Below are 16,232 nucleotides of genomic sequence, written 5' to 3' on the forward strand. Positions count from 1 at the left end.
ATAGCACAGGTAACTATATTTAATATCCTGGGATAAACCATAATGGAAAAGAGTATAAAAAAGAATGTATATGTGTGTATAACTGAGTCACTTTGCTGTACAGCAGAAATTAACACAACACTGTAAATCAACTACACTTCAATGCGAAAAATTTTTTTAAAGAAATATTAAGAATTTAAAGATGTTATTGAGGGAGTTCCCTGGTGGTCCAGTGGTTAAGACTTCGCCTTCCAATGGAGGGGGTGTGGGTTCAATCCCTGGTGGGGAAGCTAAGACCCCACATGCCTCGTGGCCAAAAAAACAAATCATAAAACAGGAGCAATATTGTAACAAATTCAAAAGACACTAAAAATGGTTCACATCAAAAAAAAAACTTTAAAAAAATAAAACTTAAAAGTTATAAAAAGATGTTACTGATTCCAAATAAGTAACTAAATATCTATCAAAAGTATTAAATCACAAATTTAAAATTAAATTGTATAATATTTAATCATCTCAGTTCAAGTTTGAATTTACTAATGAACTCAAATGCATTAAAAAGGGAATGTTTTGCCACAAATTTTGCAGAATCTACCCACTGTGTGAGCCAACCAGATGCAAAATTGCAAGTACTAGAAAAGAAAATTACAATCTTACACTTTTATCTGATGCATGAATATCTATATTTCCATAAACCGTTCCCAGGCAGATCACTTTACCTCCTTTTGTTTGAATATGTAATTTTTGACTCTGAAAGACAAATACAAAAATTCACATAGAAAAAGAGACAATAAATTTGACTTATACTAATAAAAAATGTTCCAACATTTTATACATTTCTTTTAAAATAATAATAAAGCAGTAAAAGAGGAAGTAGAAATGAATAGAAATGCACTGTTTGGAATAATAACATCAGTGAGAAAAGAATGTCAACTGCTGTTAAAGTGATTAAATAAAGCTCCTTGGACTCAAAGGAAAAAAAAAAGATACTTGGGTGTTCTGGTAGCTTCACTGAAGAAAGGGTTGGGAATCAAAGATCACAATGGCTAACTAAACATACATCATGATGAGGATGACAACAATAATCACTGTTCATCGTTATTAATATTCATCATTAATAACAGTAATATTTATTACTTACTTGGCATTTTCTTTGCACCAAATAACAATGTTCACTACTTTATGTGAACTAACATTTAATTCTCACAATTCAGAGATGGGTATTATATTTTTCCCATTTTACAGAGGAAGGAATCCAAGAATCAGAAAGGTTAAACAACCTTATCAGGTGACACATTAGAAAACAACAAAATCTAAACTAACAGACTCAAGCTCTGTATGATTTCAAATCCTACATTCTTATTGCTGGAGTCACCTGAAGAAGTATATATTCACACTTAGGATAACAACCCACTGACTGTTAAATTTTCTAGTACAACACAGCCCAGAAACTGGAACTAAATGAAAATGTCTCTAAGAAAATAGCAGTTACGGTTAGCCTCCTCTGCTAGACAAAAAAAAAATGTGTGTGTATGTAACACTTGATTTCACACTTGGCAAGTGTGGCATTAACTATGATAGGTCCACAAAAATCCACTTTTTCCCGAAGTACAGAGTATAGCTGGGCCCATGAAGAGACAATGTTTTCCAGCTTCCCTTACCTCCTAGGTGCTGCTCAGTTCTTGCCAACAGAATATAAATAGAAATGTTATGTGCAATTTCCAGGCTGGTGCTTTTAGAAGAACTAATGTGCGTTCTCTGTGCTCTGCCCCTGCCACCAGGTGCACGTATATTACAATAAGGCTCTAACAGATAGCAGAGCCAGAAGATGAAGGGAACCTACAATACCTGAATAGAAATGAGTCACCCACACACTTGGACACAAATGAAAAATAAACTATAGTTGTGTGTGAGCCATTAGATGTTTGGTCTATTTTTTAGGATAGCTTACTTCACCTTAATATTTGCATAAGTCTTCAGTTCTACCACATCTATAAAGAGAAAAAGAATAGGTAAATACCAGAAGAAGAAAAATAGCAAAAGCAAACCCACCAATACCAGCAACGGTAGAGACGTTATCTAAAAACTGGGAAAAAAAATACAAAACAACCTCTGGTTGCTTTACTCGGGGAAAAACAGTAAAACCTTGGGTAAAATGGCCCAGGAATGAAGTTAAAAAAATTCAGTGAAAAGGGCAAAATGAAACATTCTTAAAAAGTTTATCTATATTACAGCATGGTAGACTTCATGCCCATAGAAACATGAGTCAGAAGTCAAACTGTATTTAATACAGTCTTTATCAAGCAGACAAGTAACTGATGAACCTTAGAAAAAAGTATCTCCAAAACAACTGTTATTTTATTTAAATCAGGAGTTCTTAACCAAGTTTACACGACATTCTAGACAGTCTGTGAAACTTATGAAATTGTAAGCAAAATTTCATATGTGTGCATTTTTTCTAAGGAAATAATCATATTTTCAAAGAGGTCTAAAGCACAAAAATGTTAATAGCTATCATTAAGTTCAAAGCTCATCTAATTTCAAAAAATGTAAAGTAGATTATAAAATTTAAAAACATACTGATCTTGGGTGGCCTCGGCCTGCAGCAAGATTTCAGTTCCCTGCCAGAGATTGAAGTCAGGCAGCAGCAGTGAGAGCTCTGAATCCTAGCCACTAGACCACTGGGGACCAGTGGCCAGTGACAAGGCCCTAGACTATCAGCTGTGTAGAAATGAATTTTCACATAGAGACGGAAAGTAGTGAAGCAAGTAAAGTGTTTAGGAGGAAAAAGTACAGTTCTTGTGGATAGAAACATGGGTGGGCTCAGAGAGAGAGTTGCCACCTTGTGGTAGTTTGAATCACTTTTATGGAACATTTCTTCCAGGTTTCCTTTGACCAATCATCTTGCTTTGCCTGGTTCTGAGTCCGTATTTGGTATATCTCAGGATCTTCCCCGTGTGTGTGCGCGCATGCATCTCTCAGCCAAGATGGATTCTAGCAAAGAGGCCTATGCACAGTTGACCTCACTTACTCTGGGGTGGTGCCCCCTCCCTTGTGGACCTCCAAGAAGCCTTTCTGGGCATGTGTAGTTGGGAAGGTCTCCTTGACTTTGAGAATAAGGAATATGTGGTCTTTTATCTCTTATCTGGGAAGGGCCCAGCCTCCTCTCTCCATTGTCCTGCTATTGATATTTTGAAGTTTCTGGCCACAGGGAATGAACTCCAGCTGCTTACCCTGGGGCCCATCTATCTCCTGCCTCAATATGCAAAACAAAGTAGTTAAAATGTTTAAATAAATCAGAAGCTATTTAGTATAATATAAACTATTACTATTGCATTTTTTAAAAGTGCAAATATGTGGCATTCAGTGAGTTAGTACTGCCAGACATTTTGCTTGGACAATAAGGAAAGGTGGAAAGAGCATGAGCTTGGAATGCAGAAAGACCCAAGTTCAAATTTTAGCTCAATTTATTAGCTGTGGGAACCTAAATGAGTTCCTTAATCTCTTAGTAGCTCACAGTTTCTTCCTTGATAAAAAGATAATTCAAGGATTAAATGAAGCCTTAGCTACATTTCTGGGTACATAATAAGGACTCAGTAAACAGTAGCTGTTACTATTGCTATAAACATCTTATAACATACATCAAATATATTTCAAATCCTTAAAATGAGTGGAAGAGAAACTTACATTAATAGGCGATCACTAATTAGAGATAATGATATTGTACTATATTTAAAACTTAAACCAGATATTTCACGAAGCATTCCCATTCTGAATTTAAGTCAGTTAAATCCTAAGATCTCAAGAATAATTCTCTTACCTCTTAATTCTCCTAACTACCATTAAGATTCAGCGGACCCAATTCTAATTCTTGAATTTCTTTTTTGAGCTATTCTATTTGTAGGACTGATATTTCATGACTTTTATTCTTTCTTAGAGGTCCCCCAAAGAATAAATAGAAAATTTACTCATTTTTTAAATACAATAAAACTCATTCTATCTTAAAATTACCATAATGGTTCACTGGACTCCTTTGTAAATCTAAAATACATTATGGGATTTTAGTATTCTTATTTTTCATATGTCTCATAACATTCTGCTATTTCATTATCCTAGCAGTTATTTCATTATTATTTGTCAATTATTCCTAACTATGCTAGAAAATGTCTAAAAGAATAAGACAACAGAAGAATGATGAACTTGCTTCAAATGATGGTTCTCAACTAAAGGTGATTTTTGTTCCCCAGAGGACATTTGGCAATGTGTGGAGATATTTTTCATTGTCCTAAGTGAGTGTGTTTCTTGGCACTTAGTTGGTAGAAGCCAGGAATACTGCTAACCATCCCACAGTGCATAGGTCAGCCCCTGACAACAAAGAATTTTCCAGCCCAAAATGTCAACAGTGCCAAAGCTGAGAAATCATTTTTCATTTTATGCACATAATGGCAGAAAAAAGAAAACTGACAAAATAGATCTTTCAGAATTATCAGATGGATCAAAAGATGATTGCAAAGAGACAGACAGCAGTACAGCAGCTTCTAATTTTCGCGTGAAATTGAAAATCTAAGACTCTAAGTCTCCAGAGAACAATACTCTAGATGAATTTCTGAAATTCAAGCATTGATGAGAGACCAATATATTTATAAGGACAAAAATGAACCATGGTATTCTCATCCATTTAGTCACTCAACATGAAAACTTCATTGTGCAATCTTCTACAAGAACTGGAACCATCTCATTTTTCCAAAAGGATATGTAATAGTATTCTTTAATCGTTTTTGATATTTGTGCAACTAAACTTTTCTTATTTTTTTGGCTGCGCCGGGTCTTAGTTGTGGCACATAGGATCTTCGTTGCGGCATGCAGGCTCTTTCAGTTGCGGCATGCAGGATCTAGTTCCCTGACCAGAGATCAAACTCAGGCCCCCTGCATTGGGAGCATGGAGTCTTAACCACTGGACCACCAGGGAAGTCCCTGTGCAACTAAATTTACTGAAATGGTTCACATGTGAAGACATGCCAAAGGTAGGTGTGCAAATAAAAGTGGCTGGGACAAAACAAATAATGTAAAAATTTTTAAATGCATCCAATTAATCATACTAATTACTGTTGATGCATCTAAAAATGAAAATGTTTTGCAATTATGAAGCAAAGATGCCTGACTTCAACAAAGTTACATACCACCAAAGTTCACAAAAGTATTGAGTTTTGGGTCTTCCCTGGTGGCGCAGTGGTTGACAGTCTGCCTGCGGATGCAGGGGATGCGGGTTCGTGCCCCGGTCCGGGAAGATCCCACATGCCGCAGAGCGGCTGGGCCCATGAGCCATGGCTGCTGAGACTGAGCATCCGGAGCCTGTGCTCCGCAATGGGAGAGGCCACAGCAGTGAGAGGCCCATGTACCGCAAAAAAAAAAAAGTATTGAGTTTTGAATATGCAAGTGTAAGTAGTATCAGTAGTAACAATAAGCTAGAACTTATCAGAGATGTATTTGAAATCATTTAGAGGTGAGACCAATCTAATTTTAAGAAAATTAAATATAAAAGCGTTGTTACAAAGTGAGACGAATCATTTGCTGTTTAGCACAAATAACTACTTAATCCTTAAGTAATGAACTACCTGGTACATTAAAAATGTGATTAATTTAATATTTTAAGCAAATTTATAATGCTTAACGACTTTTCCTCACTCCTTAATAAATGGAAGAAAATCATTCGTTAAAACTAAAATTTCTTAAACTTAGTAAGATCTGAGAATACTAAGAATGTATTATTAGTATCACTGTACACTTTGAAATGAAATCTAAAAGGAACATGACGAAACCCTTCAAAGTTGCTACAACCTCTATACTTTCATAACAGAACTGACAAACTTTTTGCAAGGAATTTCTGAGTGATGAATAAATGATACTCAATATTTCCAATAAACGACGCTTGAATAATAACCTTAATTTGATACCGCAGTTCACAGTTTAAGGTGTTTTAAAAAATAACGTTGAAACAAAATTAGAAAAATATTTATACCTTAACTGACTGTAAGATGCTGGTCCCCTGTTCAGTTTCAATTTTGCAATTATCACACTCAATATTTTCGACTTTTACACAGCCAGACCCTGATGACTTGATATTCAAATCTAGAAATGAAAAAAAGAAAAACCAAGTTAGTACTACGGTTAATGAGCTCCAAAGCATTTCAGTGTCCCGCAGAAATCCAGCTCCTCAGTTTACTGAATCCTGGAAAGAACACAGCTGTCAGCAGCCTCTCTCTAAAGGTAAGGGATCTCCACCACAGCAACAGGACCACATGTAAAGCCCTTTTCTACCAGTTTTTAAAAAGCAGTTATTTCTGTTGGCAGATATCATCTAAAGAGAGAAAGTAACATAGGAGATAAGTAAAGCAGGTCAAAGCTTCCAGTTCTTATAGAAGATCACAGAAGCCTCTTCGCCACTGAGAAAATACACAAACACAGATTTGAGTAAGAGTGCAGCAAGTTAACAAGTCATTATGGTGAACTGGATAAGTCAGTTAGCTTATTCTCTTCTATATTCATGAAAGTTTAAAGATTTGTTCCCAAACTTTCCCCAAGTTAAAAAGCCTACTGCAGGAGTGGCATGGATCAGTATATATGACCATGAGTTCGGTTTTCAAATCCTACCTCTAACCTTTCATATGTAAAAAATGAAGATATTATCATGCAGCTATATCACAAGGTATTTGAAGTAATAAAAAGTGGGAACAACTTTGAAAAATCTAGTACTGAATATTAAAACCTAAAAATTGTGGATAAATAACAGTGATATATACGAAGAAAATTTGGCAAATAAGCCATACTTAGCTTTAAAGTTTAACTTTAAATTCAATTTAGGTGTCTCTGTATAAAAATTAAAAATTTTTAAAACACTGATATTTAATACCTAGTTCAAATAAATATTGATGATTTCCCTTAAAACAGATCAGAGAATTAATGCTACCCCAAACACAAACTACTGGGGTCTTAGCACTACAATTCCAATAGTCATGACATAAAAATCAATTTCTACAGTTGAGTATATGGCAGTCTCTATAAAGGCAATATTTTGGTTAGGATTAATATAAAATACATAAAAAGACAATTTTACCCCATACTTACATGGATGCAAATGTAACTGCAAAACTTTCAGCTAGTTAAGTAGTGTTACAACATAAGGTTTGATCTCAAGCAGTAATGATAGGCATGGGAAGAAGAAAACAATTTCTAAATATACTCTAGCCTCAGTAGGTGGGTAGAGAAGTTAAGGCTACATACTGAGTGGTAGTAATGCTACGCTCACTCATTCACTGAAACAGTTACACACGAACTGGAGGAACATGAGTAAGTATGAGTAAAATTGAATTATGTTGATTTGAGGGCCTGTGGAATATCCACATGTTAACACTAAATTGGAAATGAAATTCTGGCTCTAAAAAGACGAATCAGCAAATAAGGTTTGGGTAGTTCCATTTTTTTCTGTGCTGCCATAAAATTTTGCTTATCTCTAGTTCAATACTCAGTCTATTTTGTACTGCATAATACATTGGCAAATCTTCCTCCCCACCCCAGACTGTTAACATTTTGAGATCAGGGTCTCTTATTCACCTAGGCTAGTTAAAAACAAGTTGAGAAGCAATAAGGCATAGTGGTTCAGCAGACTCCAGTCAGTTCAAATCTCAGCTCCACCACTTTATATCTGAGAGAAAATAGGCATATTTCTTGATCTAACCCCACTACAAATTAAATTTCATGAAGGCACGGATTTATTCTACTTGTTCACCCACAATAAATACTTAGTATATGAAACTTGCTGTATCTCAATTCCCTCATATTAAATGGTGACAATAAGTGTCTATAATACAGTGCAACGGTAAGGATTGGAAAAGATTATCTTAGAAGTGTTAGTTGCTATTACGATCTTCATTAGTATCTTCCTTCAGTCCCGGGAAGTTGGAGAGCCAGGGAAGACTTTCCTAGAAAAGTGTTGCGTACACAGTCGTTTCCATGGGAGAAATAACATGGAACCCAAATACCTAGGAAACATATCTAGCAGCCATTATCAGTTGAAGTTTCCCAGGCAATCTTACCATGTGTTTTTCTTCATGGCCTGCTACTCAGAGATCATTTACTTAGGCCAAAATGAGTGGTGACGTTTTCAGTAAGAAGCCGGGTGCCTAACAGAAACCAAACACCTGGTCCAGGTTCGATGGAACATGCTAAAGACAAGGCTGTTTGGGGACAGACGCCAGGCAGTGAGCAAGGGGAAACGCGGATGGTCTGTCATGCCACTGAGTGGATTATCAAGATATACTTTAACCCTGAAAAATACACCACATTGTTACCGACGAAGTGCAGTGACACAAATAGGAACAAAGTGCCAAAGGAGAACAGAAGGGGCTCCACAAATGTTATTCGGCTTAGATTATTCCAAATCATGTTTCCATTCAATTTATAAAATTGCTGTAATTGAGAACCTAATTCCTAACCACTGCCCAGAAACCCAAAGCACAACAGAAAAAAAGAGGCAACCTCCGAAAGCGTAAATTGTAAATTACGTTGGAAAGTCAGATCCAAAGGGACCAATTAAAAATTAGGTCGGCCTAATTCTATAAATTCACTGGATGTGCCCTGGGACCCAAGCCCGTTTAAACTTCACTTGCCAAACTTCAGGGGCGCGTTCACTTCCACGGACGCCTGGGGGTCGATGACGTCAGACACGATGGCCACCTCCTTCTGCGCCTCGTCGTACCTCACCTGCAGGCTGGCCACGGCCCCACCCTCCACTCCGCTCACCGCCACCAGCACGCGGTCGCCGTCCGGGTAGGTGAGAGGGTCCAGGGGCCTCACGGCTAGGGAGCACGGGAGCCGCGTCCGCAGCCGGCCGAAAGGGCTCACCAGAAGTGCCCACTCCTTCGGAGTCCGACACGCGGGACCAGACCGAGAGACGTCGGGCTGGGACCCACCTGAGCTGTACAGCCGGGCCTGACAGGCCCCGCACGCACAGCGCCCCGCGACCTCGCTGGCCCACACTCGGAGCAGACAGAGCCGGAGGCAGCCCAGCCCCCATCCCGAGCAGGGGACGAACATGGCGTGCTCTCACGCTCCCTCAGATCACCTCAGCCACAGGCTAGTCTCGCCACGGCCAGTCGACTTGGCCGCTGTGCCGGCGCAAGTCAAAAGGGAGGCACTTGAGAGGGTGTGCTGAAGCAACAGCAGGACTGCTCACTTCATTCAGCAATTTAAACCTCAGCTACACACGCCTCGGGGGCAAATTGGAATTTCAAAGCGCTAACTATCCACCCTGACCCTGACTCCTCGCCTCCTCCCGCCCTTTCGCAAAGGCCGGTGGGATAGGTAGTTCTAATGGTGTCAGACGTCGAAGGGCTCGGCGGCTTAAAAACTACATTTCCCAAGAGGCAATGCGCAAGGTTGTTAAGGCTAGTAAGAGCAGGTGTTACACGGGACTCGGAAGGCAAGCGCTCCTTTCCTCTAGCCAATTATCCATTGGAGGGACGGGGTGGGGGTGGGGGGGAAAATCACACCAGAATCCAACTGGCCAATGGAAAGCGTGGAAGGCGAAAGATGGGCAAGGCTGTGTGGTTTCCTTGGATACCGAGGACGCTACTTCTTTGGAGAGGGTGGAGCTTTGGAGTGAGACGAGGAAGCCAAAACTCACAGAGAAAAATAGGAGCCTGAATAAGGATCAGGACCGAGGAAGTGGTAGGAAATTGCGCTTTTAAAGGTGAGAACTAGATGCAAAATAGGAGTACCCTCAGTGAGTGGTTAGTTCCAAACTTCATTAAACTAGTGCGGGGTACCTTGGGACAGAGAATCCCTAGGCAAGAGGATCAAGACCAGTTAGTGTTTTCTGAGGAAACTCCCTCTTTGATATCAAATGTAGGAATAGCGTTAGAGTCCTGTCTCCTTCCTGACTCTAAGTGATCTTACGTCAGTCATTGAACGTCTCTGGGTTTTAACCGCTCGCTCTTAAAATGAGGTCAATAATACTTTCCTTGTCTTGCCTCAAAGGGTTTTTGTAGGGATCAAATGAGATAATGGATGTGAACACGCTGCACAGGCTGCCAAGTTGCAATTTAAATTATTACATTTTTATTTTATAGCATAGACTCTAAGTTACCAAGAAAAATCTGAGCGATCACGATTTGTGTTGACAGCAGCACTGTTCCCTTTGACTACAAATGATCCTCGGTTTTAGGACTAAAATAAGAGACAGAGAGAGAGAGAGAGAGAGAGAGAGAGAGCGAGAGACATAGTGCCATGGGAAGAGTATGGAATTGGTTATTTTCCTGGCTCGGCCATTGGTTTATCTGTGTCACCTACACCTGTTTCTTCCACTTTAAGATGAAGAAGGATTGTACTAAATGACTCCGTAAGGTCTGTTTTACCTTTTATTATTTTGTGGGCAATTTAAAAATGAGAAAAGATTTATTTTCTCCTTTCCTGCTATCTCTCCCTTTCTGTGCCAGTTCCTCCTCCTACAAATTACTCCCTAAGTTCTTTAGCAAAGACACCCTGCAAACAATGACGTCCGATAAAATGCAAGTGCTGAAACTGAATGCCATAAAAAATTGAAGCCCTTGGCCAAGTGCAATAACCAGAATTACTGGGAGTAATAGTGATAGAGGGATGGGCTAAAGTCCTAATGAACTGAGCTAAAGTCCTCAGGGGCCCAAGTCATAGGGTGCTTTGCAAGCCATTACCTTGTTAGAAATTCAGTGTTTTTCTTAAGTTATCCTTTCCTCCTTTCTGTCCCAGTCCTTCCTCCCTCCTTATTCTTCCTCCTTATGAAGGCTCACAATAGGTGCAAGCTTTTAGGTTCACCAAGTTCCCACTGTATACTAGTTCTATCCTTGGCTTTGTGTTTCATTTGGTCATAATTATTCAAACTGATCTTCAAACAGTCTTTTTAATGAAAACCCACAGGAATAACTTTGAAAAAGGCATTGGCTTAAGCAAGTTGAGAATGCACTTAAATTTGTTGTACCCATGCCAAACATTTTTAGATTAAATAGAAAACCCTAATAGATAATTTCTTTCTATGGTAATTTTTCCTTTTCTGACGCAAACCTAGTTAGTGGAGTTGGCAACTGAACAATAATTGCATATGTGGCAAAATCATTGTTTTACGATTTTCAAATAAAAGAAAATTGACAAAAAATTACTTTTTGGATCATCTGAGTTTTAAAATGGAGAAAATTATGTATATTAAGGTTAATGTAAGATATTAAAAATTTATTGATACTTTTAAAGGTCTAATGACATGTAGCAAGTCTGTCCACATATCAGTAATGACCAATAAAAGTACTACCTTCCACCTGTATGACATTATAGTATTCAAAGCATGTTTACATGTATCATCTCATAGTATCTTCACAAAACACTCTGTTTGGCAGGGCAAGTATTATTTTGCTTACATTATTGATGAAGAAACAAGTTTTGAAAGGTTAAAAAACAATTAGAAGGTCTGGCCGTCTTACCACTTTGTCAAAAGGTCCTTCTATCTTCCTGACACCTTTGGAGAAAAAAAAGTTATTTATGAAATGAATAGAGAGTCATATATAACTCTCCCGCATATTTAGAGTTTACTTGTAGCATACTTTTACACGTTCAGTTTTTTAAAAGCCATTCCTGTGGTCATGAACATGTCCAGCTGGTAGGAGTGTAAGTTATTAAAACTTTCAGAGTTCAGTTTAGCAATATACATAAAACACCTTAAAAATATGTGTATCCACGACCTGGAAACTGTACTTCTTGGAATTTAATGTAAACATAAAATTAAGGATGTTCACAAAAACTTACATTTACAGAATTTTTTTTTCAGGATTACTTACGATAGTAAAGAATTGAAGCAACTTAAATGTCCAAAAATAGGAGGGTGTTACATAAATTAGTATACGTATGGAATATTATGCAACTTAAAATTGTATTTTGAAAACTATTCAATGAAATGGGAAATCTTCCATAACATAATTGTAAAGGAAAATCCTACAATTCTCCTTCTGTGTATGTCTCCTTGACTCTCACACAACTACCACACTCACATAGCTTCACTTCTGACACTTCTAGTAATCAAATGTGTGGAGGTTTTCCCCCTGCAACAAGCGACAATTTAACTCACTTCTGACACTAATGTTAGATCCCACAGGTTAGGGGCTCATTTCCCCCAAACTACTCCCATCCACTTCAGATGCCAGTCACAAGTAGTAGGTCCTCAGGTTACGCACAACTTCTATCTCCTCTGGTTACAAACTGGAGATTCCGACAACCCCCTCCTCAGGTTCTATTCATTTGCTAGCGTGGCTCACAGAACTCAGGGAAACACTTAAATTTACCACTTCACTAAAGGATTTGATAAAGGATGCAGATGAACAGCCAGATGAAGAGATGCAGAGAGTGAGGCCTGGGAGGGTCTGGACCACCGGAGCTTCTGTCCCCGTGGAGCTGGGATGTGTCCCCCCTCCTGGTGTGGGTGTGTTCACCAGCCTGGAAGCTCTCCAGACCCCATACTAGTGGGAATTTTATGGAAGCTTCATCACATAGGCATGATCGATTACTAACTATATTTTCAGTCCTTCTTCCTTCTCAAGAGACTCAGGGGTAGGGCTGTAGATTCCAAGCTTCTAATCATGTCTTGTTTTTTCTGGTGACCAGCCCTCATCCAGGAGTCTACCCAAAGGTGCTTCATTAGAACAAAAGACACTCCTATCACCCAGGAAATTATAAGGGTTTCAGGAAGCCTTCCTTAGACTCAATTCTATAATAATAGGAATTTTAACATATATTCCATAGAAACAATTGCAGAGAGAAACACACAACTTGATAACAATGCTTATCTCCAAGTAGTAAGATGAGTTATTTCATTTTTTTATGCGTCTTCAATAATGAACATATATTACATTTATAATTTAAAAAATTTAAATGTACTTCTTAGCATATATTGTTTCCTAAGACTGACTCAAATATTCTAAATGAATATTTTACTTAATTTAATAATTAATATTCAATAAATGTACAATTTAATATACCAAATGAAAATTCCATATTGAAATTTTGTTATGATTGACTATTCTGATAGTTAAAGCCACAATTTAAGCAGCTGTTGCCTAAACTAGCCTAGTGATTAAATCTTGACACCTTGCCCTGTGATGAAGAATTAACAACTTCACACAGCCTAATGGAACAAATTTATTCAACACTGGATTATACATTCTGTAAAGTGAGTTACATTCTCTCATTGAGGGACCGAGTCGTTTCAAGCGTTGGGGCAGGGAGGGCGGGGCCCCTGCAGCTGGGAGTCCCCTCCCCGCCAGGGCTCTTCTTCAGACTTTCCTGAACTTTGGCTGAAGTCCCCTGGCTCCTGGCTGAGCTCAGGAGATCCCCTCTGTTTGTCTTCCATCCCCTTCAGAGGGGCCAACTGCTGTGGCTTAGAGAGTCCTCTCAGAGCGACCCATCATCAGCCCCTGAGGCTCTCAGGCTGCAAAGTCATAAATATTCAAGGCCTCTTGTCCATGATAGGAAATGGTCGCCATGTTAAGTTCTGTGGACTGAATCTATTCAGAAAGGGATCTCTCTCAAGTTTAAAAAAGGGAAATTTACTTGCCTTGTGCTACAAAAATAAGAAACTTAAAGATTTGTCCTTAAAGATCCACTGACTTGCAACTTCAAGGTCCTAGGTGAGGATAACTTGTTATAAGTACTTTCATTACAGCATTAAAAAATGCCAGGTAGGTTTTATAAGTCGATGAACTCTACAACTCCTACACCTTACGAATGACAGATGATACTTGCATGAAATTGGCAACTGTCTTCCAGGAAGCCCTAGGATTTACAAGATGCTCTGAGTGACATCAGTCACAAAAACCATGTGTGGACAGCCACAACAGACTGTCACAAAAACGAAAAGACAACCTACAGAACGGGAGAAAATATTTGCAAACGATGTGACCAACAAGGGCTTACTTTCCAAAATATACAAACAGCTCATACAACTCAAAAACAGAAAAACAAACAACGCAATCCAAAAATGGGCAGAAGACCTAAATAGACATTTCTCCAAAGAAGACATACAGATGGCCAATAGGCACATGAAAAGATGCTCAACATCACTAATTATTAGAGAAATGCAAATCAAAACCACAATGAGGGGCTTCCCTGGTGGCACAGTGGTTGAGAGTCCACCTGCCGATGCAGGGGACATGGGTTTGTGCCCCGGCACGGGAAGATCCTATATGCCGCGGAGTGGCTAGGCCCGTGAGCCAGGGCCGCTGAGCCTTCACGTCTGGAGACTGTGCTCCGCAACGGGACAGGCCACAACGGTGACAGGCCCGCGTACTGCAAAAAAAAAAAAAAACTACAATGAGGTATCACCTCACACCAATCAGAATGGCCATCATTAAAAAGTCTACAAATAACAAATGCTGGAGAGGGTGTGGAGAAAAGGGAACTCTCCTACACTGTTGGTGGGAATGTATGTTGATGCAGTCACTGTGGAAAACAGTATGGAGGTTCCTCAGAAAACTAAAAATAGAATTACCATATGATCCAGCAATGCCACTCCTGGACATATATCCAGACAAAACTATAATTCAAAAAGATACATGCACCCCTATGTTCACAGCAGCAGTATTCACAATAGCCAGGACATGGAAACAACCCTAAATGTCCATTGACAGATGAATGAATAAAGAAGATGTAGTACACAGACACAATGGAATACTACTCAGCAATAAAAAAGAGTGAAATAATGGCATTTTCAGCAACATGGATGGACCTAGAGATTATCATACTAAGTGAAGTCAGAAAGAGAAAGACAAATACCATATCACTTATATGTGAATCTAAAATATGACACAAATGAAATTATCTATGAAACAGAATCACACACAGAGAACAATTTGGTGGCTGCCAAGGGGGAGAGGGTTGGGAGACGGATGGAGTGGAAAGTTGGGGTTAGCAGATGTAAGCTTTTATGTATAGAATGTATAAATAACAAGGTCCTATTGTATCACCCAGAGAACCATATTCAGTATCCTATGATAAACCATAATGGAAAAGAATACATTAAAAAAAGAATGTATATATAACTAAATCACTTTGCTGTACAGCAGTAATTAACACAATATTGGAAATCAACTATACTTCAATAAAAATTTTCAATAAATGGACAGCAGAGGGCATGAGAGAGTTTTCAGAAAAAATGTAACCTAAAGAAAGGATTCTGGAATTCAGTTTAAGTGGGGGAAGCCCTAGGATTTTGCTAACTTTCTTAATTATAAACTTTTGAAATAAATATATATTATGACCTCTGTTCTTCTTATGAATCTTAATAAACTCAATAATCTAAACAAATAACAATACTGAGAAGTAGTTAATGAATATGTAGGCAGTCCTATTTGAAATCTACATGTTATTTATTTTGATGTAGATGATGTACAGGAAAAAGCTTGTTATTTAATGTAGTCAAATTTCCCTCACTTTAAACACCTTGAGAAATTGCCTAGTTTACAAATATCTGAAGAAGATTCTCATGGTTGGGGTGGATATGAGTACTTTGTACATTAAAGCAATATGTATTTGTGTGTGTGTGTGTGTGTGTGTGTGTGTGTGTGTGTGTGTAAGATAATATTTATTGCAAACGGAAAGCTAACATAATAGAAAAACTTTAAAAGCTCACTTTAGGCTAGAGTTCTTGTATGTGCTAACACTTCATTCCATTTCTACAAAGTAGCACTAGTGTTGCAACCATTTACACTATAGTAGCATTAATATACACTTTGAGTAGAAATTCCATTTACATTTTATATAATTTGAGGCTATGCTGTTAGTTATGTATAGGTTCAGGGTTAATATTGCTTCCTGATAAAATTTTATTGTCGTTAAATAATGATCCTCATTATCTCTAGTACTGCTTTCTATCTTGATGTATATTTTTATCTAATAATAATATTTTCATCCTTTTATTTCAAACCTGTGACATTATATTTGGGACTTGTCTCTTATAAACAGAATACAGATAGATATTTTAAATCCAATTCAACAATCTGTCTCAACAAGTAAATTTAATCCACTTACTTTTTTTGGTAATTACTATTACATTTGTAATTATTCTTACCATCTTCTTTTGTGTTTTCTATTAACCTTGCCTTTTTTTGGCCTTTTTGTTGCTGTTGTTCCCCTTTTTCTCCATTCATATCTTTAGCTTAAATGTTTTTCTTTGTTCACCTTTT

General features: G+C 38.1%; 1 protein-coding gene across 7 annotated transcripts in view; it reads right to left on the reverse strand.

The window, feature by feature from the left end:
- The window catches only part of FAM185A (family with sequence similarity 185 member A), a 203,239-nt gene that overhangs the window by 57,988 nt on the left and 129,019 nt on the right, over positions 1-16,232 (reverse strand). For 5 of the 7 annotated variants that reach the window (XR_003002294.1, XR_003002293.1, XM_024738114.1 and 2 more), the window contains exons 1-3: positions 8,646-9,269; positions 5,999-6,108; positions 637-729 (exon numbers count right to left, since the gene is read on the reverse strand). Coding sequence is in view for 4 of the 7 variants with exons in the window: in XM_024738114.1 (XP_024593882.1) it covers positions 637-729; positions 5,999-6,108; positions 8,646-9,072 (630 nt within the window). In the remaining 3 variants the exon portion in view is untranslated. Of the gene's footprint in view, positions 1-636; positions 730-5,998; positions 6,109-8,645; positions 9,270-16,232 lie in introns of those variants that run through there. The other 2 variants (XM_024738115.1, XR_003002295.1) reach the window with 2 other exon arrangements.

Source organism: Neophocaena asiaeorientalis, unplaced genomic scaffold, assembly GCF_003031525.2.
Source record: "Neophocaena asiaeorientalis asiaeorientalis breed wild unplaced genomic scaffold, Neophocaena_asiaeorientalis_V1.1 scaffold170, whole genome shotgun sequence".
NCBI lineage: Eukaryota > Metazoa > Chordata > Mammalia > Artiodactyla > Phocoenidae > Neophocaena > Neophocaena asiaeorientalis.